Source organism: Oncorhynchus keta, chromosome 1 (genome assembly GCF_023373465.1).
Source record: "Oncorhynchus keta strain PuntledgeMale-10-30-2019 chromosome 1, Oket_V2, whole genome shotgun sequence".
Taxonomy (NCBI): domain Eukaryota; kingdom Metazoa; phylum Chordata; class Actinopteri; order Salmoniformes; family Salmonidae; genus Oncorhynchus; species Oncorhynchus keta.
The window spans coordinates 32,891,763-32,915,107 of record NC_068421.1 but is presented as its reverse complement, the minus strand read 5'-3'; the positions used below and the strand labels follow the sequence as shown (position 1 = coordinate 32,915,107).

The window sequence follows — 23,345 nt, the reverse complement described above, 5'->3', positions numbered from 1 at the left end:
TTAGTACCAAATGAATTATAATAACTATGACACAATGCAGGTTGTAGCATTAAGCCTTTCAATTATACAGTATATACAGCTAGTATACTTGTATGTATGATTTCACACACACATATATAATATATATATATATATATATATATATATATATATATATATATATATATATATATATATATATATATATATATATATATATATATATATATACACAGACACATGCGTGCACATACAGCATATCTAACATAAAGCATGACATTTTACATTAATAAAATAATATACAGCTTTCCAGAAGCTTTAAAGAGCTTAAATGTCCTAGACATAACTCTAATACTGAATACTAATGGACATTGGATGGATCGTTCTGTTCCCCTTTCGGACATAATAATAATAATAATAATAATAATAATAATAATAATACATGTCATAATAACATCATAATAACGTCTTAACGTCCAGCACCTAAGGAGCTCATGTTGTGTCATTGTGTGGACAGTCCAGAAAGCTCCATACTCTCTTTAGTCCCTGTGTTCTGGCATCACATTTCAAGACAGACCAACATGAACGTTGGCTGCACACACCTGCTGGGGGTGGACAAACGGCGGCGATTCAACATGAGCACCTAGTGGAGCTCCAGACATCATTCGGTCTAGTGTAACAGACATCACTGTGCTTCCTCACTCACATATCCTCACTGGTCCTTGATCTTGCATCCTCTGTCTAGCAAACACAGGTGACTAGCATCTTGACAACGTCTTAGCCAACTATGCTACCAAAAAGTTAGCAGTTCGATAGTGAGGGTGGAGACATTTCAGGCTGGGGAGTGAGGTTACAAATCCAACTCGGTTACACTAGCTCTAGGCCAGGCCAGGTTGTGTCTAGTTCCCTCCAGGTATGTGTGGGTCTAGCTCTATGGATGGAAGACTCTAGTGTCAGATCTTGGTCTCTGGCCCCTCTGTGCTGATTGGTTGGAAGGAGTTGCGAATGCGAGCTACTTCAGCAGCACAGAGGTGACCAAAGGCCTTGTTGTACCACTCTGGACTCCTCCCCCTGGAACAACAACAACAACATGGTCAGGTTCAAACACAACAACAACACAGTCAGATTCACACACACATCTACACAATCTTCGGAAATGAACTTACTATTTATACAGTATATGCTAAGGTATGTTAAGTGTGGACTCACTTGAAGTCCACCCTGCAGATGTGAGTGAGTCTGGACTTCCCAGAGCCGCAGGGTTCTAGAAGGTAGTTAGACTCGAGAACCACGGCCCTTACCCCACCGACCCGGGGACAGTCCTCATGTTCTACAGACACACACACCAATGCACACGTCCCCTTGGGAAGTTCAGTCCTCCATGACCTACAGAGAGACAGAGAAAGACAGACAAAGTCAGCTTCATTCAGCACAGTTAGAACCGACAGGGCTTTAGGTTGATGTGAGCTCTACAGGAACAACAAACTGAGTTGAATTGAAATGTAAATGTCAAAATTCTAAGTACAAACACGCAGACACACACACTCACCGTAGGACCAGGAAGTCTCTGCTGGGGTGTGGTGGCATGCGGTTGAGGACATAGTGGAACACCTCAGTGTGTCTGTCCAGAGTCTCAGCTACCTTCCACTGCAGCAGGTCCACGTCCCACAGGTGGCGCTCTCGCAGCACGCGGTTCAACACCACCGAGGGAGGGGCCTCCACCTCTACCGCCACACGCCACCGCCGCAAAGGGTTCCCATCACCAACCTTCTTACAGTAGAGCTCAGTGTTGTCTGAGCTGGTGCAGGACACCCAGCCCTTAGCCTTCTCTCTGGCCTCCTTCAGGAGCTCCTGCAGCCTGCTCTCTACGTAGCTCTGGTACAGGTTCTGCGGTCTGGTCTCTGAGTGTGTCTGGCAGGGTCTGGCCTCTGCCTGGTAGGACGCATCGTCCTCCTCCTGCTGTCTACAGAGCTCCTCTAAGGTGGGAGCGTGAAGGTCCGCCTCCACGTACGAGTTCCTGGACTGAGTCACCATCTCGTGAGGAATCTGATTGGTCGGAGAAGAAAGATACATCAGAGATCAGGTCGCTATGGATAAAAGCGTCTTCTAAATGACAAAACAATGTTTTTAAATGGTTCGATAACACATAAAAGGCTGAAGGTATAATGCTTTATATCTTACCTGTCAGCAGGTATGAGCCTTTATAATGTTTTATAATGAGGCTTATAACATTTTATGACATCCAATGTATCTAAGGCATCCTAGTAACATTGTTGATTATTAATGAAGTATTCTATTCAGGTCTACTACCTCAAACAGTCGGTTGCACTCTATGATCATGTGGGCGAGTCCCTGCGTCGCGGAAAGGTTCTCATTCAGGTCCTTCTGGTCGGGCCGGCCTGTCGTGTACTTCCTCTGCATGGCCCTGAGGATCATGGGTAACAGTTATTAACACAGCAAAGGATCATGGGTAATGAGACAATTATGAACACAGCAGCAAGAGTCAATCAGCCGAGGTGCTCAATGAACACATTTACCTCCTCCCTCACTCCCACTGAATACAGCTAGTTAACCTCCCTCCCAGCCCACTAGATAAACAGAGTCCCCCATGCAGCTGAGACACCCACTAACCATTTCTCTCCTGTCCTCCCTCCTTCCCTGCCTTTCTAACCCTCTCTCTCCTAACCCTCTTGCTCCTGTCCTCCCTCCCTCCTTGCCTTACTAACCCTCTCTCTCTTCTAACCCGTTCTCTCCTATCCTCCTTCCTTCCCTGCCTTCCTAACCCTCTCTCCCTCCTCTCCCTGCCATCCTCCCCCTCTCTCCCTCCTCTCCCTGCCTTCCCAACCCTCTCTCCCTCCTCTCCCAGTCATCCTATCCCTCTCTCCCTCTTCTCCCTGCCTTCCTCTCACTCTCTCCCTCCTCTCCCTGCCATCCTCTCCCTGCCATCCTCTCCCTCTCTCCCTCCTCTCCCCCTCTCTCTCCTCTCCCTGCCATCCTCTCCCTCTCTCCCTCCTCTCCCTGCCATCCTCTCCCTCTCCCTCCTCTCCCTGCCATCCTCTCCCTCTCTCCCTCCTCTCCCTGCCATCCTCTCCCTCTCTCCCTCCTCTCCCCCTCTCCCTCCTCTCCCTGCCATCCTCTCCCTCTCTCGCTCCTCTCCCTGCCATCCTCTCCCTCTCTCCCTCTCCCCACCTCTCCCCCTCTCCCTCCTCTCCCTGCCATCCTCTCCCTCTCTCCCTCCTCTCCCTCTCTCACTCCTCTCCCTGCCATCCTCTCCCTGCCATCCGCTCCCTCTCTCCCTCCTCTCCCGCTCTCCCTCCTCTCCCTGCTATCCTCTCCCTCCTCTCCTTCCTCTCCCCCTCTCCCTCCTCTCCCTGCCATCCTCTCCATCTCTCCTTCCTCTCCCCCTCTCCGTCCTCTCCCTGCCATCCTCTCTCTCTCCCTCCTCTCCCTGCTATCCTCTCCCTCCTCTCTGTCCTCTCCCCCTCTCCCTCCTCTCCCTGCCATCCTCTCCATCTCTCCCTCCTCTCCCCCTCTCCCTCCTCTCCCTGCCATCCTCTCCCTCTCTCCATCCTCTCTCCTCTTCCTCCTCTCCCTGCCATCCTCTCCCTCGCTCCCTCCTCTCCCTGACATCCTCTGTCTCTCTCCCCCCTCTCCCCCCTCTCCCTGCCATCCTCTCCCTCTCTCCCTCCTCTCCATGCCATCCTCTCCCTCTCCCTCCTCTCCCTGCCATCCTCTCCCTCTCTCCCTCCTCTCCCCCTCTCCCTATCTCCCTCTTCTCACCCCCCTCCTCTCCCTGCCATCCTCTCCCCTCTCCCCCTCTCCCTCCTCTCCCTGCCATCCTCTCCCTGCCATCCTCTCCCTCTCTCCCCTCCTCTCCCCCTCTCTCTCCTCTCCCTGACATCCTCTCCCTCCTCTCCCTGCCATCCTCTCCCTCTCTCCCTCCTCTCCCTGCCATCCTCTCCCTCTCCCTCCTCTCCCTGCCATCCTCTCCCTCTCTCCCTCCTCTCCCCCTCTTCCTCCTCTCCCTGCCATCCTCTCCATCTCTCCTTCCTCTCCCCCTCTCCCTCCTCTCCCTGCCATCCTCTCCCTCTCTCCCTCCTCTCCCCCTCTCTCTCCTCTCCCTGCCATCCTCTCCCTCCTCTCCCTCTCATCCTCTCCCTCTCTCCCTCCTCTCCCTGCCATCCTCTCCATCTCTCCTTCCTCTCCCCCTCTCCCTCCTCTCCCTGCCATCCTCTCCCTCTCTCCCTCCTCTCCCCCTCTCTCTCCTCTCCCTGCCATCCTCTCCCTCCTCTCCCTCTCATCCTCTCCCTCTCTCCCTCCTCTCCCTGCCATCCTCTCCCTCTCCCTCCTCTCCCTGCCATCCTCTCCCTCTCTCCCTCCTCTCCCTGCCATCCTCTCCCTGCCATCCTCTCCCTCTCTCCCTCCTCTCCCCCTCTCCCTCCTCTCCCTGCCATCCTCTCCCTCTCTCGCTCCTCTCCCTGCCATCCTCTCCCTCTCTCCCTCTCTCTCCTCTCCCACCTCTCCCCCTCTCCCTCCTCTCCCTGCCATCCTCTCCCTCTCCCTCCTCTCCCTGCCAACCTCTCCCTTCTCTCCCCCATCTCCCTCTTCTCCCCCTCCCCCTCCTCTCCCTGCCATCCTCTCCCTCTCTCCCTCCTCTCCCTCTCTCCCTCCTCTCCCTGCTATACTCTCCCTCCTCTCCTTCCTCTCCCCCTCTCCCTCCTCTCCCTGCCATCCTCTCCATCTCTCCTTCCTCTCCCCTCTCCGTCCTCTCCCTGCCATCCTCTCCCTCTCTCCCTCCTCTCCCTGCTATCCTCTCCCTCCTCTCTGTCCTCTCCCACTCTCCCTCCTCTCCCTGTCATCCTCTCTATCTCTCCCTCCTCTCCCCCTCTCCCTCCTCTCCCTGCCATCCTCTCCCTCTCTCCATCCTCTCTCTCCTCTCCCTCCTCTCCCTGCCATCCTCTCCCTCTCTCCCTCCTCTCCCTGACATCCTCTGTCTCTCTCCCCCCTCTCCCCCTCTCCCCCTCTCCCTCCTCTCCCTGCCATCCTCTCCCTCTCTCCCTCCTCTCCCCCTCTCCCTCCTCTCCCTATCTCCCTCTTCTCCCACTCCCCCTCCTCTCCCTGCCATCCTCTCCCTCTCTCTCCCCTCTCCCCCTCACCCTCCTCTCCCTGCCATCCTCTCCCTGCCATCCTCTCCCTCCTCTCCCCCTCTCTCTCCTCTCCCTGACATCCTCTCCCTCCTCTCCCTGCTATCCTCTCCCTCTCTCCCTCCTCTCCCTGCCATCCTCTCCCTCTCCCTCCTCTCCCTGCCATCCTCTCCCTCTCTCCCTCCTCTCCCTGCCATCCTCTCCCTGCCATCCTCTCCTCTCTCCCTCCTCTCCCCTCTCCTCCTCTCCCTGCCATCCTCTCCATCTCTCCTTCCTCTCCCCCTCTCCCTCCTCTCCCTGCCATCCTCTCCCTCTCTCCCTCCTCTCCCTGCTATCCTCTCCCTCCTCTCCTTCCTCTCCCCCTCTCCCTCCTCTCCCTGCCATCCTCTCCGTCTCTCCTTCCTCTCCCCCTCTCTGTCCTCTCCCTGCCATCCTCTCCCTCTCTCCCTCCTCTCCCTGCTATCCTCTCCCTCCTCTCTGTCCTCTCCCACTCTCCCTCCTCTCCCTGCCATCCTCTCCCTGCCATCCTCTCCCTCCTCTCCCCCTCTCTCTCCTCTCCCTGACCTCCTCTCCCTCCTCTCCCTGCTATCCTCTCCCTCTCTCCCTCCTCTCCCTGCCATCCTCTCCCTCTCCCTCCTCTCCCTGCCATCCTCTCCTCTCTCCCTCCTCTCCCTGCCATCCTCTCCCTGCCATCCTCTCCCTCTCTCCCTCCTCTCCCCTCCCCTCCTCTCCCTGCCATCCTCTCCATCTCTCCCTCCTCTCCCCTCTCCCTCCTCTCCCTGCCATCCTCTCCCTCTCTCCATCCTCTCTCTCCTCTCCTCCTCTCCCTGCCATCCTCTCCCTCTCTCCCTCCTCTCCCTGACATCCTCTTCTCTCTCCCTCTCCCCCTCTCCCTACTCTCCCTGCCATCCTCTCCCCTCTCCCTCCTCTCCCTGCCATCCTCTCCCTCTCTCCCTCCTCTCCCTATCTCGCTCTCCTCCCCCTCCCTCCTCTCCCTGCCATCCTCTCCATCTCTCTCCTCTCCCCTCTCCCTCTTCCTCCTCCCTGCCATCCTCTCCCTGCCATCCTCCATCTCTCCCTCCTCTCCCCTCTCTCTCTCTCCCTGCCATCCTCTCCCTCCTCTCCCTGCCATCCTCTCCCTCTCTCCCTGCCATCCTCTCCCTCCTCTCCCTGCCATCCTCCCTCTCTCCAACCTCTCCCCCTCTCCGTCCTCTCCCTCTCTCCCTCCTCGCCCTGCCATCCTCTCCCTGCCATCCTCTCCCTCTCTCCCTCCTCTCAACCCTCTCCATCCTCTCCCTGCCATCCTCTCCCTCTCTCCCTCACTCCTCTCCCTCCTCTCCCTGTCATCCTCTCCCTCCTCTCCCTGCCATCCTCTCCCTCTCTCCCTCCTCTCCCTGCCATTCTCTCCCTCTCTCCCTCCTCTCCCCCTCTCCCTCCTCGCCCTGCCATCCTCTCCCTGCCATCCTCTCCCTCCTCTCCCTGCCATCCTCTCCCTCTCTCCCTCTCTCTCCTCTCCCACCTCTCCCCTCTCCCTCCTCTCCCTGCCATCCTCTCCCTCTCCTCCTCTCCCTGCCAACCTCTCCATTCTCTCCCCCTATCTCCTCTCCCCCTCCTCTCCCTGCCATCCTCTCCCTCTCTCTCTCCTCCCCTCCATCCGCTCCCTCTCTCCATCCTCTCCCTCTCTCCCTCCTCTCCCTGCTATCCTCTCCCTCCTCTCCTCCTCTCCCTCCTCTCCCTGCCATCCTCTCCAACCTCCTTCCTCTCCCCCTCTCCCTCCTCTCCCTGCCATCCTCTCCCTGCCATCCTCTCCCCTCTCCCTCCTCTCCCTGCTATCCTCTCCCTCCTCTCCATCCTCTCCCCCTCTCCCTCCTCTCCCTGCCATCCTCTCCCTCTCTCCCTCCTCTCCCCCTCTTCCTCCTCTCCCTGCACATCCTCTCCCTCTCTCCATCCTCTCTCTCCTCTCCCTGCCATCCTCTCCCTCTCTCCCTCCTCTCCCCTGACAACCTCTGTCTCCTCTCCCCTCTCCCCCCTCTCTCCTCCTCTCCCTGCCATCCTCTCCCTCTCTCCCACCTCTCCTCATCTCCCTCCTCTCCTCTCCCCCTCCTCTCCCTGCCATCCTCTCCCTCTCTCCCCCTCTCCCCCTTCCTCCTCTCCCTGCCATCCTCTCCCTCCTCTCCCTGCCATCCTCTCCCTCTCTCCCTCCTCTCCCTGCCATCCTCTCCCTCTCCCTCCTCTCCCTGCCATCCTCTCCCTCTCTCCCTCCTCTCCCTCCTCTCCCTCCTCCCCCCTCCCCTCCCCCTCCTCTCCCTGCCATCCTCTCCCTCTCTCCCTCTCCTCCCCCTCTCTCTCCTCTCCCTCCATCCTCTCCCCCTCCCTCCTCTCCCTGCCATCCTCTCCCTGCCATCCTCTCCCTCCTCTCCCTCCTCTCCCTCCTCCCCTGCCATCCTCTCCCTCTCCTCCTCTCCCTGCCATCCTCTCCCCCTCCCTCCTCTCCCTGCCAACCTCTCCATTCTCTCCCTATCTCCCCTGTTCTCCCTCCTCTCCCTGCCATCTCCCCCTCCTCCCTCCTCTCCCTGCCATCCGCCCCTCTCCTCTCCTCTCTCCTCCTCTCCTGCCATCCTCTCCCTCCTCCCTCCTTCCCTCCCCTCCTCTCCCTGCCATCCTCCAACCTCTCCTCCTCTCCCCTCTCTCCTCTCCCTGCCATCCTCTCCTGCCATCCCTCCCATCTCCCTCCTCTCCCTGCTATCCTCTCCTCCTCTCCATCCTCTCCCCCTCTCCCTCCTCTCCCTGCCATCCTCTCCTCTCCCTCCTCTCCCCTCTCCCTCTCTCCCTGCACATCCTCTCTCCTCTCTCTCCCCTGCCATCCTCTCCTCCTCCCTCCTCTCCCTGACAACCTCTGTCTCTCCTCCCTCTCCCCTCCCTCCCTCTCCCTCCTCTCCCCTGCCATCCTCTCCCTCTCTCTCCCACCTCTCCTCTCCCCTCCCTCTCCCCCTCCCTCCCTCTCCCTGCCATCCTCTCCCCTTCCTCCTCCCTGCCAACCTCTCCCTCCTCTCCCTGCCATCCTCCCCTCTCCCTCCTCTCCCTGCCATCCTCTCCCCTCTCCCTCCTCTCCCTGCCATCCTCTCCCCTCTCTCCCTCCTCTCCCTCCTCTCCCTATCTCCCTCTTCTCCCCCTCCCCCTCCTCTCCCTGCCATCCTCTCCCTCTCTCTCCCCCTCTCCCCTCTCTCTCTCTCTCCCCTGCCATCCTCTCCCTCTCTCCCTCCTCTCCCTGCCATCCTCTCCCTGCCATCCTCTCCCTCTATCCCTCCTCTCCCCCTCTCCATCCTCTCCCTGCCATCCTCTCCCTCTCTCAATCTCTCTCCTCTCCTTACCTCTCCCCCTCTCCCTCCTCTCCCTGCCATCCTCTCCCTCTCTCCCTCCTCTCCCCCTCTCCCTCCTCTCCCTGCCATCCTCTCCCTCTCTCCATCCTCTCTCTCCTCTCCCTACTCTCCCTGCCATCCTCTCCCTCTCTTCCTCCTCTCCCTGACATCCTCTGTCTCTCTCCCCCCTCTCCCCCTCTACCTCCTCTCCCTGCCATCCTCTCCTCCTCTCCCTGACATCCTCTCTCTCTCCCCACCTCTCCCCATCTCCCTCCTCTCCCTCCCCTCCTCTCCCTGCCATCCTCTCCCTCTCTCCCCTCTCCCCCTTCCTCCTCTCTCCCTGCCAACCTCTCCCCTCCTCTCCCCTGCCATCCTCTCCCTCTCCCTCCTCTCCCCCTCTCCCTCCTCTCCCTGCCATCCTCTCCCTCCTCTCCCTGCCATCCTCTCCCTCTCTCCCTCCTCTCCCTGCCATCCTCTCCCTCTCCCTCCTTCTCTCCCTCTCCCTCCTCTCCCCCTCTCCCCCTCTCTCATCTCCCTCCTCTCCCTCTCTCCCTCCTCTCCCTGCCATCCTCTCCCTGCCAACCTCTCCCTGCCAACCTCTCCCTCCTCTCCCTGCTATTCTCTCCCTCTCTCCCTCCTCTCCCCCTCTCCATCCTCTCCCTGCCATCCTCTCCCTCTCTCAATCTCTCTCCTCTCCCACCTCTCCCCCTCTCCCTCCTCTCCCTGCCATCCTCTCCGTCTCTCCCTCCTCTCCCCCTCTCCCTCCTCTCCCTGCCATCGTCTCCCTCTCTCCATCCTCTCTCTCCTTTCCCTACTCTCCCTGCCATCCTCTCCCTCTCTCCCTCCTCTCCCTGACATCCTCTGTCTCTCTCCCCCCTCTCCCCCTCTCCCTCCTCTCCCTGCCATCCTCTCCCTCCTCTCCCTGCCATCCTCTCCCTCTCTCCCACCTCTCCCCATCTCCCTCCTCTCCCCTCCCCCTCTTCTCCCTGCCATCCTCTCCCTCTCTCCCTCCTCCCCCCTTCCTCCTCTCCCTGCCAACATCTCCCTCCTCTCCCTGCCATCCTCTCCCTCCTCTCCCTGCCATCCTCTCCCTCTCTCCCTCCTCTCCCTGCCATCCTCTCCCTCTCCCTCCTCTCCCCCTCTCCCTCCTCTCCCCCTCTCCCTCTCTCTCTCATCTTCCTCCTCTCCCTGCCATCCTCTCCCTCTCTCCCTCCTCTCCCTGCCATCCTCTCCCTGCCAACCTCTCCCTGCCAACCTCTCCCTCCTCTCCCTGCTATTCTCTCCCTCCTCTCCTTCCTCTCCCCCTCTCCCTCCTCTCCCTGCCATCATCTCCCTATCTCTTTCCTCTCCCCCTCTCCCTCCTCTTCCTGCCATCCTCTCCCTCTCTCCCGCCTCTCCCTGCTATCCTCTCCCTCCTCTCCTTCCTCTCCCCCTCTCCCTCCTCTCCCTGCCATCCTCTCCATCTCTCCTTCCTCTCCCCCTCTCCCTCCTCTCCCTGCCATCCTCTCCGTCTCTCCCTCCTCTCCCTGCTATCCTCTCCCTCCTCTCCTTCCTCTCCCCCTCTCCCTCCTCTCCCTGACATCCTCTCCGTCTCTCCCTCCTCTCCCCCTCTCCCTCCTCTCCCTGACATCCTCTCCCTCTCTCCATCCTCTCCCTCCTCTCCCTGCCATCCTCTCCCTCCTCTCCCTGCCATCCTCTCACTCTCTCCCACCTCTCCCCATCTCCTTCCTCTCCTCTCCCCCTCCTCTCCCTGCCATCCTCTCCCTATCTCCCCCTCTCCCCCTTCCTCCTCTCCCTGCCAACCTCTCCCTCCTCTCCCTGCCATCCTCTCCCTCTCTCCCTCCTCTCCCTGCCATCCTCTCCCTCTCCCTCCTCTCCTCCTCTCCCTGCCATCCTCTCCCTCCTCTCCCTGCCATCCTCTCCCTCTCTCCCTCCTCTCCCTGCCATCCTCTCCCTCCTCTCCCCCTCTCCCTCCTCTCCCTGCCATCCTCTCCCTCTCTCCCTCCTCTCCCTGCCATCCCCTCCCTGCCAACCTCTCCCTGCCAACCTCTCCCTCCTCTCCCTGCTATTCTCTCCCTCCTCTCTTTCCTCTCCCCCTCTCCCTCCTCTTCCTGCCATCCTCTCCCTCTCTCCCTCCTCTCCCTGCTATCCTCTCCCTCTCTCTCCTCTCCCTCCTCTCCCCCTCTCCCTTCCATCCTCTCCCTCTCTCCATCCTCTCTCTCCTCTCCCTCCTCTCCCTGCTATCCTCTCCCTCTCTCCCTCTCTCCTCTCCCTCCTCTCCCCTCTCCCTCCTCTCCCTGCCATCCTCTCCCTCTCTCCATCCTCTCTCTCCTCTCCCCCTCTCCCCCATCTCCCTGCCATCCTCTCCGTCTCTCCATCCTCTCTCTCCTCTCCCTCCTCTCCCCCTCTCCCTCCTCTCCATCCTCTCTCTTCTCTCCCTCCTCTCTGTCATCTCAACATCTCTCTCTGCATGCTGCCCCTTTGATCCTGTAATCCTTAAAGAATCACTTCCACCAGTTAGTTAAATGAGAGGTTTCTGTTTGTACACAGCGTGATGTCATAAAACACAGTGTTTTAAAGAGTACCCTGGAGCTCCAGAACCTTCTTAATAAAAACCGCACAGAGCCAGATAGCCAGTCTACTGTAGCTGAACCCCTGATGCCCAAACCAGACTCCTAGTTAACATCAGTCTTAACATCAGTCTTAACAGAGACCTAATTAGGAGGACATCATCACTGGGGAGTCTAATTGGAGGGCATACTGTATATAGGAAATACTAGACCAAGTGGGATGTAGTTATATTAGTCCATTATAGTCACTGCTGAAGTAACAGTCCAGGGATCCTCATTTGGTTCTACTTTAGAGCTGATCAGGTGATGTACCTGTGTGTTTGTGGTGTAGTGTACCTGGGTGAGAGGTTGTCCTTCTTCAGGATGTTGAGGTGGAACAGGGACGGGGCCAAACACACAGCGATGTTCATGGGAGTCATCTGGTTCTCCTCCACAGAGGAAGTGACGTCAGACAGGAAGCAGAGCAACATCTGGAGCACCTCCCTGTTCTCGTCTGACATCAGCATGATGGCCGCCTGCACAGCCTGCAACCGCTGGTCCTTAGGAACATCTGGAGGGAGGAGAGGGAGGAAGGTTTGAACTATTCTACCATGGGCAATGGAGAGAGACATTAGTATGATCTGTCTGTCTGTCTGTCTGTCTGTCTGTCTGTCTGTCTGTCTGTCTGTCTGTCTGTCTGTCTGTCTGTCTGTCTGTCTGTCTGTCAGATCAGATACAGGAGGCATGAAGGGTCATCACGGTGCCCAGGTCTGAGGTGGTGGATGGGACCACAGAAGGTGTCCCACGGGACAATAACTGGTTGAATTGACATTTCCACATCATTTCAACCCCAAAAATCAAAGTGATTATTTTGAATCAACCTGGAATTCTGAATTCTGAATTTGAATTTGCAGAAAGTCATCAATGTAAGGGCATTTGATATTTTCTTCACTCCATTTTCTAATCTAAATCCAATGACACGGTGACATGTGTTGTTGATTTCACATTGAATTCACATTAGTTGACAACTCAACCAAATGTAAATCAACACTAGATGCTAAACTGACATTTGTGCCCAGTAGGGTCTGTCTGTCTGTCTGTCTGTCTGTCTGTCTGTCTGTCTGCCTGCCTGCCTGCCTGCCTGCCTGCCTGCCTGCCTGCCTGCCTGCCTGCCTGCCTGCCTGGCTGCCTGCCTGTGTTTACCTATCCTTGTGTCTTGTGGGTACTGGAAAATTGGATTTTGAATGGGACTGTATTGTGTGTCTCAAAAACGTTAGCTGTACAAGACTGAGTTTGTGTGTGCATGTGTGTATGTGCCTGTGTGTATCAGTCTTTACACTGGTAGATGTGTAGGAAGGTCTCTCCCAGCTTGCTGGTCAGTAGAGGTTCAGGCAGGTCTCTGAAGAACTGTTTGACCATGTCTGCTACGTCGTACGCTGACTGGTCCTCGTAGCTGACATCATCCGGAGACGACTCATTCATCTGCCTCAGCGCCTGGATACGAGACTTCACACCAGACTTACGGAACAGACCCACCTGCAGACGGAGTAGAGCAGAACGTTTAGACAAACAGACAGACCTGGTCTAGACACTGACAGACTGACCGGTTCTACAGAGAGAGAGACTGACAGTCTGCTGTAACAGTTTAACAGAGAGAGACTGACAGTCTGCTATAGAAAAGTTTAACAGAGAGAGACTGACAGTCTGCTATAGAACAGTTTAACAGAGAGAGACTAACAGTCTGCTATAGAACAGTTTAACAGAGAGAGACTGACAGTCTGCTATAGAAAAGTTTAACAGAGAGAGACGGACAGTCTGCTATATAACAGTTTAACAGAGAGAGACTGACAGTCTGCTATAGAACAGTTTAACAGAGAGAGACTGACAGTCTGCTGTAACAGTTTAACAGAGAGAGACTGACAGTCTGCTATAGAACAGTTTAACAGAGAGAGACGGACAGTCTGCTATATAACAGTTTAACAGAGAGAGACTAACAGTCTGCTATAGAACAGTTTAGCAGAGAGAGACTGACAGTCTGCTGTAACAGTTTAACAGAGAGAGACTGACAGTCTGCTATAGAAAAGTTTAACAGAGAGAGACTGACAGTCTGCTATGGAACAATATAACAGAGAGAGACTGACAGTCTGCTATAGAACAGTTTAACAGAGAGAGACTGACAGTCTGCTATAGAACAGTTTAACAGAGAGAGACTAACAGTCTGCTATAGAACAGTATAACCGAGAGAGACTGACAGTCTGCTATAGAACAGTTTAACAGAGAGAGACTGACAGTCTGCTATAGAACAGTATAACAGAGAGAGACTGACAGTCTGCTATAGAACAGTTTAACAGAGAGAGACTAACAGTCTGCTATAGAACAGTTTAACAGAGAGAGACTGACAGTCTGCTGTAACAGTTTAACAGAGAGAGACTGACAGTCTGCTATAGAACAGTTTAACAGAGAGAGACTGACAGTCTGCTATAGAACAGTTTAACAGAGAGAGACTAACAGTCTGCTATAGAACAGTTTAACAGAGAGAGACTGACAGTCTGCAATAGAACAGTTTAACAGAGAGAGACTGACAGTCTGCTATAGAACAGTTTAACAGAGAGAGACTGACAGTCTGCTGTAACAGTTTAACAGAGAGAGACTGACAGTCTGCTATAGAACAGTTTAACAGAGAGAGACTGACAGTCTGCAATAGAACAGTTTAACAGAGAGAGACTGACAGTCTGCTATAGAACAGTTTAACAGAGAGAGACTGACAGTCTGCTGTAACAGTTTAACAGAGAGAGACTGACAGTCTGCTATAGAACAGTTTAACAGAGAGAGACTGACAGTCTGCTATAGAACAGTTTAACAGAAAGAGACTGACAGTCTGCTATAGAGCAGTTTAACAGAGAGAGACTGACAGTCTGCTGTAACAGTTTAACAGAGAGAGACTGACAGTCTGCTATAGAACAGTTTAACAGAGAGAGACTGACAGTCTGCAATAGAACAGTTTAACAGAGAGAGACTGACAGTCTGCTATAGAACAGTTTAACAGAGAGAGACTAACAGTCTGCTATAGAACAGTTTAACAGAGAGAGACTGACAGTCTGCTATAGAACAGTTTAACAGAGAGAGACTGACAGTCTGCAATAGAAAAGTTTAACAGAGAGAGACTGACAGTCTGCTGTAACAGTTTACCAAAGAGAGACTGACAGTCTGCTGTAACAGTTTACCAAAGAGAGACTGACAGTCTGCTGTAACAGTTTAACAGAGAGAGACTGACAGTCTGCTGTAACAGTTTAACAGAGAGAGACTGACAGTCTGCTATAGAACAGTTTAACAGAGAGAGACTGACAGTCTGCTGTAACAGTTTAACAGAGAGAGCCTGACAGTCTGCTAAAGAACAGTTTAACAGAGAGAGACTGACAGTCTGCTATAGAACAGTTTAACAGAGAGAGACTGACAGTCTGCAATAGAACAGTTTAACAGAGAGAGACTGACAGTCTGCTATAGAACAGTTTAACAGAGAGAGACTGACAGTCTGCTGTAACAGTTTACCAAAGAGAGACTGACAGTCTGCTGTAACAGTTTAACAGAGAGAGACTGACAGTCTGCTGTAACAGTTTAACAGAGAGAGACTGACAGTCTGCTATAGAACAGTTTAACAGAGAGAGACTGACAGTCTGCTATAGAACAGTTTAACAGAGAGAGACTGACAGTCTGCTATAGAACAGTTTAACAGAGAGAGACTGACAGTCTGCTATAGAACATTTTAACAGAGAGAGACTGACAGTCTGCTATAGAACAGTTTAACAGAGAGAGACTGACAGTCTGCTGTAACAGTTTAACAGAGAGAGACTGACAGTCTGCTATAGAACAGTTTAACAGAGAGAGACTGACAGTCTGCTATAGAACAGTTTAACAGAGAGAGACTGACAGTCTGCTATAGAACAGTTTAACAGAGAGAGACTAACAGTCTGCTATAGAACAGTTTAACAGAGAGAGACTGACAGTCTGCTGTAACAGTTTAACAGAGAGAGACTGACAGTCTGCTATAGAACAGTATAACAGAGAGAGACTGACCGTCTGCTGTAACAGTTTAACAGAGAGAGACTGACAGTCTGCTGTAACAGTTTAACAGAGAGAGACTGACAGTCTGCTATAGAACAGTTTAACAGAGAGAGACTGACAGTCTGCTATAGAACAGTTTAACAGAGAGAGACTGACAGTCTGCTATAGAACAGTTTAACAGAGAGAGACTGACAGTCTGCTATAGAACAGTTTAACAGAGAGAGACTGACAGTCTGCTCTAACAGTTTAACAGAGAGAGACTGACAGTCTGCTATATAACAGTTTAACAGAGAGAGACTGACAGTCTGCTGTAACAGTTTAACAGAGAGAGACTGACAGTCTGCTATAGAACAGTTTAACAGAGAGAGACTAACAGTCTGCTATAGAACAGTATAACAGAGAGAGACTGACAGTCTGCTATAGAACAGTTTAACAGAGAGAGACTGACAGTCTACTGTTACACAGTTTAACAGAGAGAGACTGACCTGGTCTAGACACTGGCTCCTGAGGTATCGAAGGGCCTGTTGCAGGCTGAGGGGGAGGGGCTGACCAGAGCGCTGGACGTGAACAATCAGAGGAACACCAAAGACGTTCTTGTCCTTGTAGTCAGGAACCTTCATCCTCTTCATGAACTTCGGAACTGACCTGACAGAGAGACAACACAGGGTGAGTCCCATGTCTACTCACACACACAGGAATAGGGTGCAGCCTTGACAAGCTTAGGTTTATTGATTGGTTGATTGATTGGTTGGTTGATTGATTGATTGATTGATTGATTGATTGATTGATAGTGCTCACCAGGTCCATCCGTGTTTGTTGGACATGGAGTATTTCTCCATAATGGCAGTGAGGCGGAGGAGAGAGAACTTCTGCAGCAGGCTGAGCTGGCCTGCTGATTGGTTGGTGATCTGGAGCGAGGCCACTGAGTGGCTGAGCCGGTTGGACATCTGGAAGCTGGGCCATCGCAGACTAATGCCAGAGAGACAGAGAAGGAGGACAACAGTTAATATACATTCCAAATGGCACCCTATTCCCTACATAGCACACTACTTTTGTTCATATCCCTAAAGGGAAAGTATGCAGGGAAAAGGTGCACAATCTTGGGAATAGAGAGCCATTTGGGATGCAACCTTTGACAATGATGTCAAGACTTCACCTCTAAAAGACAGACGTTTTGAGTAAGTGTTTAGCACTATCAGTATGGAAATAAGGACAGGATAATGACTTCGACAAGGAACTAAACACTGAGATGTTAATAACCATTTGAGGACTATGATTCTTACCGGTTGGGTCTGGTTAGCGATGCTCCCACTCCTGAGTCCCTCCTCTCTCTGTGTCCTGTACAGTGAGTCTCAATGAGGGACCCACGGTCTCTGTCCCTGTCACTGGCTGTGCTCTGTCCCTCCAGAACAGACGTTCCCTCAAAGTCCAGCGTGATCTGGCTGGAAGACTGCATACCTGCAGGCTGGATCCCCTGTCCGTCCAGGCCTGCAGAGGGCAGCATGTTCTTGGACCAGCGGTCCACTATCTGCTGCAGGCCGTTGACGTGCTGCAAGATGTCATCCAGGTGGGGGAACAGGTCTTCCTTCTCCAGGTCCATCAGGTCTCCAGTAGAGGCATAGAGGTGAGACCCAGGGACGTTGTCGTACACACTGATCCTACTGCCCCGTGGGCAGAACTGGGTGGCAGGGCGGGGGTGGAACTCCCTGGGGTTAGAGTTAGGTCGGGGGTTGGGGTTGGACTGGGGCTCCAGGGGATTGAGGCTGCCGCTGTGCCAGGGGACGGAGGCCCCCAGGGTGGGGGAGAGGCTCTCTATGGACAGGGCCTTGGGAAAGGTGCCAGGCTTATGGTCTTTGGGTATGTGGACCACCAGGTCCTCGTAGGAGCGGAACTCGTTATGCCGGTTGTGTTCGGCCACGCCACTGTTCCGCTGCAGGCTGGAGAACACGGCCAAGTCCTCCAGATACATGCCACTGCGCTTGGCGTCAGACCGGTCCGTCCGCTGGGAGTGGGGCTTCCTCTCCTTCAGACTGGGGGAGGAGACGGTGCTGTCGCTGGAGTGGCTGCCCTCGCTGCTGGAGGGGCACTGGGGGGTTAGCCCTAGGATTGGTCCCCCAGTGGTTACCTCCGCCCCCGACCTGTCTCCATTGGTGATCTCCACACAGCGCATCGTCTTCAGGGCCTGCGGCTCCATCTGCAGTACCGGAGCGCTGATAACCAGCATCTTGCTCCTCCCCCTATCCAACGTGCCCCGGGAACGTAGCGTCTCCATGTGGCGCAGGAAGTCCTTGGCTCGGGTCCGTCCGGCGCGGTTGTTTTTGGTGGGCAACGAGCCGTAATAGGGGAGGTGCTTAGGGAGGTGTGGCAGGGTAAGGGAGTTGGAGTCAGGTTCAGGCATGGCTGCAGAGTCAGAGTAGTTCCGGTTAGAGCAGTCTGAGTCCTCTGTGCTCACAGCCTGGTGGCCACTCCCCCCGCTACTCTCACTGTGGAGAGATGAGACCTCTGGTTCGCTGAGGTCAGTTAGAACACTCTCGCTACTGGTAGTGTTCCGCAGGCCCCGGCCTTCCCCCTCCCTGGGACTCCGCCCTTCCCCCTTTAGTCTGGACCAGCGGCGGCTCGTCCACTCAAACGTCCATCTGTCACTGATGGCAAGCAGGTCCTCCTCATCAGAGTCTTCACTCTGAATACACAGGAAGACAACACAAAATCAATTATCAACACATGATCACCTAGTCAGGTAGAAATCAAAACCAGTTAACAGTTACATAAACACACTCATCCGAGTCTTCCCTCTGGACACACAGGAAGAGAGAAGACACATAGCGCTGTCAGTACACTGTTATCAACACATGGTGACAAGACACAATCCGAATGATTGGTTGTAGTTATAAGCTGATGGGAAAGCTAGATATTGTGAGATCTGTGAGGGTGTAGCATCACAGCCTGTCTGTATCTCTATCTGTTCCAGGAAGGAGAGACAAATGTCATCTGTGTTTTCCTGACAGTTAACAGCGGAGCCAGAGGATGTGTCTGTTCAGTTATAATCACATTACAGTTCTATACATCGATCACATGATCATGATGATATAACCTCCTAATCTGGTTTTTCCAGCCATGAATAAACCAATCTGAAATGTCCTGAAGCCTAGAGGGACTTCCCTCCACACTGAAGGAAGTTGAAACAACAGAGGTGATGGGTGCGTCCCAAATGGCACCCTATTCCTTATAGTAAACTACATGTGACCAGGGCTAATAGGGCTCTGGTTAAAAGTAGTGCACACTTTAGGGGATACGACAATGGACACATCTCACATATCACAGGATCTGGGTTAGAGGGATGGAAGGAAAGAGGGATGGAAGGATAGAGGGATGGAAGGATAGAGGGATGGAAGGAAAGAGGGATGGAAGGATAGAGGGATGGAAGGATAGAGGGATGGAAGGATAGAGGGATGGAAGGATAGAGGGATGGAAGGATAGAGGGATGGAAGGATAGAGGGATGGAAGGATAGAGGGATGGAAGGATAGAGGGATGGAAGGAAAGAGGGATGGAAGGATAGAGGGATGGAAGGAAAGAGGGATGGAAGGATAGAGGGATGGAAGGATAGAGGGATGGAAGGAAAGAGGGATGGAAGGATAGAGGGATGGAAGGAAAGAGGGATGGAAGGATAGAGGGATGGAAGGATAGAGGGATGGAAGGATAGAGGGATGGAAGGAAAGAGGGATGGAAGGATAGAGGGATGGAAGGATAGAGGGATGGAAGGATAGAGGGATGGAAGGAAAGAGGGATGGAAGGATAGAGGGATGGAAGGAAAGAGGGATGGAAGGATAGAGGGATGGAAGGATAGAGGGATGGAAGGATAGAGGGATGGAAGGATAGAGGGATGGAAGGATAGAGGGATGGAAGGAAAGAGGGATGGAAGGATAGAGGGATGGAAGGATAGAGGGATGGAAGGATAGAGGGATGGAAGGATAGAGGGATGGAAGGATAGAGGGATGGAAGGATAGAGGGATGGAAGGAAAGAGGGATGGAAGGATAGAGGGATGGAAGGATAGAGGGATGGAAAGATAGATGGGTAAGAGGAGGAGGAGTTTTCTGTTGTTACAGGACTACTACTTGGCCGATGTCCTCAGTAATTATTACCATAATACCTTAGACTGGTATACATAATAGCCTTGCATTGACTAAAGCTGTTATACAATATCACTGTACAACTGAACAGGATCATAACGGTCATCATATAGAATAATATTATAATAATTAAAACCTCTGCTTACCTTTTTCTTAGGAAGGTTGACATCTAGTTTCATAGAGGCACACTTATTCAAGGTGTTGAGTCGTCTGGAAGAGAAACAAGCCAGATGGATGTAAACAATAACAATCTCAGAGATCACCCTTCTCTTCGAGAGAAGTCACCAGGAATAGACACAGTCAGTTGTTCAGTCCAGGAGTTAAATGACTGTGGGTCTGACGACTACCCAGCCAGGGCAACACAAAACTAATCATGCCTGCTAACTGTGGCTAATAACTTAATGTTAATGGACAGATGCTCTCTGGCCTCTCTCGCTCTATCTCCCTGGCAGTCCGTCTGCTTCTGGCTTCACTCTCCCTGACAGGGACCTAATTGGTGAAGACTGCTGAGGCGCTGTGGTTCACAGAGATTCTCCATCAGCAGCTAATGGACTAGTCTCTGCTGCTTCTCCAGCTACACACAGACTTCATGTCCCTGCTCCTTCTTAGTCACTCTCTCCTTCTTTCCAGTAGGCTAACCAGCTCTAACCAGCTCCATAACTGTTTGAGTTGGTTTCTATTAAATCCCACCCACAAGTTTCTAGAGTAACAATGGGAATTTACAATATACCTTACAAACAGTAAAACTTGTGGGACAACTAGTCTGAGAGTAGAGGCTGGGGACAACTAGGAGAGTAGGGGCCTGTGGGACAGCTAGCCTGGCAGAGAGTAGGAGAGTAGAGACCTGTGGGACAGCTAGCCTGGCAGAGAGTAGGGGCCTGTGGGACAAGTAGCCTGGCAGAGAGTAGGAGAGTAGAGGCCTGTGGGACAGGTGTCCCACAGCTAGCCTGGCAGAGAGTAGGGGCCTGTGGGACAGCTAGCCTGGCAGAGAGTAGGGAGGCCCCTACTCTCTGCCAGGCTAGCTGTGGGACACCTAGCCTAGCAGAGAGTAGGAGACTAGGGGTCTGTGGGACAGCTAGCCTGGCAGAGAGTAGGAGAATAGAGGCCTGTGGGATAGCTAGCCTGGCAGAGAGTAGGAGAGTAGGGGCCTGTGGAACACCTAGCCTGGCAGAGAGTAGGAGACTAGGGGTTTGTGGGACAGCTAGCCTGGCAGAGAGTAGGAGAATAGTGGCCTGTGGAACAGCTAGCCTGGCAGAGAGTAGGAGAGTAGGGATCTGTGGGACACCTAGCCTGGCAGAGAGTAGGAGAGTAGTGGCCTGTGGAGGCTGGCCGACTGCAAAGGTAAATGACACAGAAACACACAGGCCAACAAGCTGCCCTGCCTAAAGCAACAACGACAACAACAACAACAAGAGGTAAACATGATGACACATTCCTAACCAATCCCACGCCAGCAAAATGGCGCTTGACAGAAGATTTGCGGCGTGACAGTCATAACGTTTTACCACTCCAGATATTGTCCCATGCAGGGTTTATGTGGATTCTGTGACAGTAAAAAGCTTCAGATGTAGTAGAATTAGAAGATGCTAGCCTCTAGCCTTCTCCTGCTGCTCTGGAGCCAACAGGATACAGTAGTTTGTGTCACAAATGGTACCCTATTCCCTATATAGTACACTTCTTTTGACCAGGGCCCATAGAGCTCTAGTCAAATGTATGGCACTATAGGGAATAGGTTGCCATTTTAGACTCAGCTTAGGTTAGTTCCCATAGTCCTTACAGTAGCTGTTGGAGCCCATAGAGCCTATAGAGAGTGCTGAGGGCCCCTAACTTCAGGGGAGGCAGGGTAGCCTAGAGCGTTGGACTAGTAACCGGAAGGTTGCAAGTTCAAATCCCCAAGCTGACAAGGTACAAATCTGTCGTTCTGCCCCTGAACAGGCAGTTAACCCACTGTTCCTAGGCCGTCATTGAAAATAAGAATTTGTTCTTAACTGACTTGCCTGGTAAAAATGAAAAATAATAACTTCTTCTAAAGATAAAACGTTTTGACTATTGAGCATAATAGAGCCTGAATAACCAGGGATCAAAAGGAAAACAGCAGTGGAGAGCACGACACATCTATCTCTTCCTCTCAGCCCCATGGCCAGTGTGGAGGGAGGAAGTGTTCCTCTCAGCCCCATGGCCAGTGTGGAGGGAGGAAGTGTTCCTCTCAGCCCCATGGCCAGTGTGGAGGGAGGAAGTGTTCCTCTCAGCCCCATGGCCAGTGTGGAGGGAGGAAGTCCTCAGCCCCATGGCCAGTGTGGAGGGAGGTGTTCCTCTCAGCCCCATGGCCAGTGTGGAGGAGGAGAAAGTGTTCCTCTCAGCCCCATGGCCAGTGTGGAGGGAGGAAGTGTTCCTCTCAGCCCCATGGCCAGTGTGGAGGGAGAAAGTGTTCCTCTCAGCCCCATGGCCAGTGGGGAGGGAGGAAGTGTTCCTCTCAGCCCCATGGCCAGTGTGGAGGGAGAAGTGTTCCTCTCAGCCCCATGGCCAGTGTGGAGGGAGAAGTGATCCTCTCAGCCCCATGGCCAGTGTGGAGGGAGAAGTGTTCCTCTCAGCCCCATGGCCAGTGTGGAGGGAGGAAGTGTTCCTCTCAGCCCCATGGCCAGTGTGGAGGGAGGAAGTGTTCCTCTCAGCCCCATGGCCAGTGTGGAGGGAGGAAGTGTTCCTCTCAGCCCCATGGCCAGTGTGGAGGGAGAAGTGTTCCTCTCAGCCCCATGGCCAGTGTGGAGGGAGGAAGTGTTCCTCTCAGCCCCATGGCCAGTGTGGAGGGAGGAAGTGTTCCTCTCAGCCCCATGGCCAGTGTGGAGGAGGAAGTGTTCCTCTCAGCCCCATGGCCAGTGTGGAGGGAGAAAGTGTTCCTCTCAGCCCCATGGCCAGTGTGGAGGGAGGAAGTGTTCCTCTCAGCCCCATGGCCAGTGTGGAGGGAGGAAGTGTTCCTCTCAGCCCCATGGCCAGTGTGGAGGGAGAAGTGTTCCTCTCAGCCCCAAGTGTTCCTCTCAGCCCCATGGACAGTGTGGAGGGAGGGAAGTGTTCCTCTCAGAGGGAGGAAGTGTTCCTCTCAGCCCCAGTGGCCAGTGGCCAGTGGAGGGGAAGGTTCCTCTCAGCCCCATGGCTAAGTGTTCCTCTCAGCCCCATGGCCAGTGTGGAGGGAGAAAGTGTTCCTCTCAGCCCCATGGCCAGTGTGGAGGGAGGAAGTATTCCTCTCAGCCCCATGGCCAGTGTGGAGGGAGGAAGTGTTCCTCTCAGCCCCATGGCCAGTGTGGAGGGAGGAAGTGTCAGAGCTGAGAAGTCAAGGATGGTGTAGGGGGGGTGGCACTCACAGGGAGACAGAGTCACAGGGAGGTGGGAGCTGGGAGGCATTGTCTGCAGGGCTAGTTTGGACCCCTTGAGTTTTTCCCCCCAAAAATGTATGATACAGCCTTATGGATTAAGTTGTTTTATTCCTCATCAATCTACAGACAATACCCTGTAATGACAAAACAAAAACAGGTCTTTAGAAATTGTTGCAAATTTATAATAAAAAACAAACTGAAATATCACATTTACATAAGTATTCAGACCCTTTCCTCAGTACCTTGTTGAAGCACTTTTGGCAGTGATTACAGCCTTGAGTCTTCTTGGGTATGACGTTACAAGCTTGGCACACCTGTATTTGGGGAGTTTCTCCCATTCTTCTCTGCAGATCCTCTCAAACTCTGTCGGACTGGATCGGGAGCATCGCTGCACAGCTATTTTCAGGTCTCTCCAGAGAAATTAGATCGGGTTCAAGTCCGAGCTCTGGCTGGGCTACTCAAGGACATTCAGAGACTAGTCCCGAAGCCACTCCTGCGTTGTCTTGGCTGTGTGCCTCGGGTCATTGTCCTTTTGGAAGGTGAACCTTCGCCCCAGTCTGAGGTCCTGAGCGCTCTGGAGCAGGTTTTCATCAAGGATCTCTATGTACTTTGCTCCGTTCATCTTTCCCTTGATCCTGACTAGTCTCCCAGTCCCTGCCGCTGAAAAACATCCCCACGGCATGATGCTGCCACCTCTATGCTTCACTGTAGGGATGGTGCCAAGTTTCCTCCAGACATGACACTTGGCATTCAGG

The 23,345-nt window shown here is 53.6% G+C and overlaps 1 protein-coding gene across 19 annotated transcripts in view; it reads right to left on the bottom strand.

Moving 5' to 3' along the window:
* Window positions 1-211: 211 nt before the first annotated feature.
* The window catches only part of LOC118376901 (stAR-related lipid transfer protein 13-like), a 134,949-nt gene continuing 111,815 nt past the window's right edge, over window positions 212-23,345 (bottom strand). For all 19 annotated transcript variants that reach the window (XM_052521994.1, XM_052522003.1, XM_052522004.1 and 16 more), the window contains 10 exons: window positions 19,369-19,432; window positions 16,377-17,773; window positions 15,892-16,062; window positions 15,579-15,738; window positions 12,369-12,567; window positions 11,389-11,602; window positions 2,290-2,404; window positions 1,529-2,025; window positions 1,189-1,365; window positions 212-1,050 (listed from right to left, as the gene is read on the bottom strand). In XM_052521994.1, the coding sequence (XP_052377954.1) occupies window positions 933-1,050; window positions 1,189-1,365; window positions 1,529-2,025; window positions 2,290-2,404; window positions 11,389-11,602; window positions 12,369-12,567; window positions 15,579-15,738; window positions 15,892-16,062; window positions 16,377-17,773; window positions 19,369-19,432 (3,112 nt within the window). In that variant the 3' untranslated portion in view covers window positions 212-932. The remainder of the gene's footprint in view (window positions 1,051-1,188; window positions 1,366-1,528; window positions 2,026-2,289; window positions 2,405-11,388; window positions 11,603-12,368; window positions 12,568-15,578; window positions 15,739-15,891; window positions 16,063-16,376; window positions 17,774-19,368; window positions 19,433-23,345) is intronic.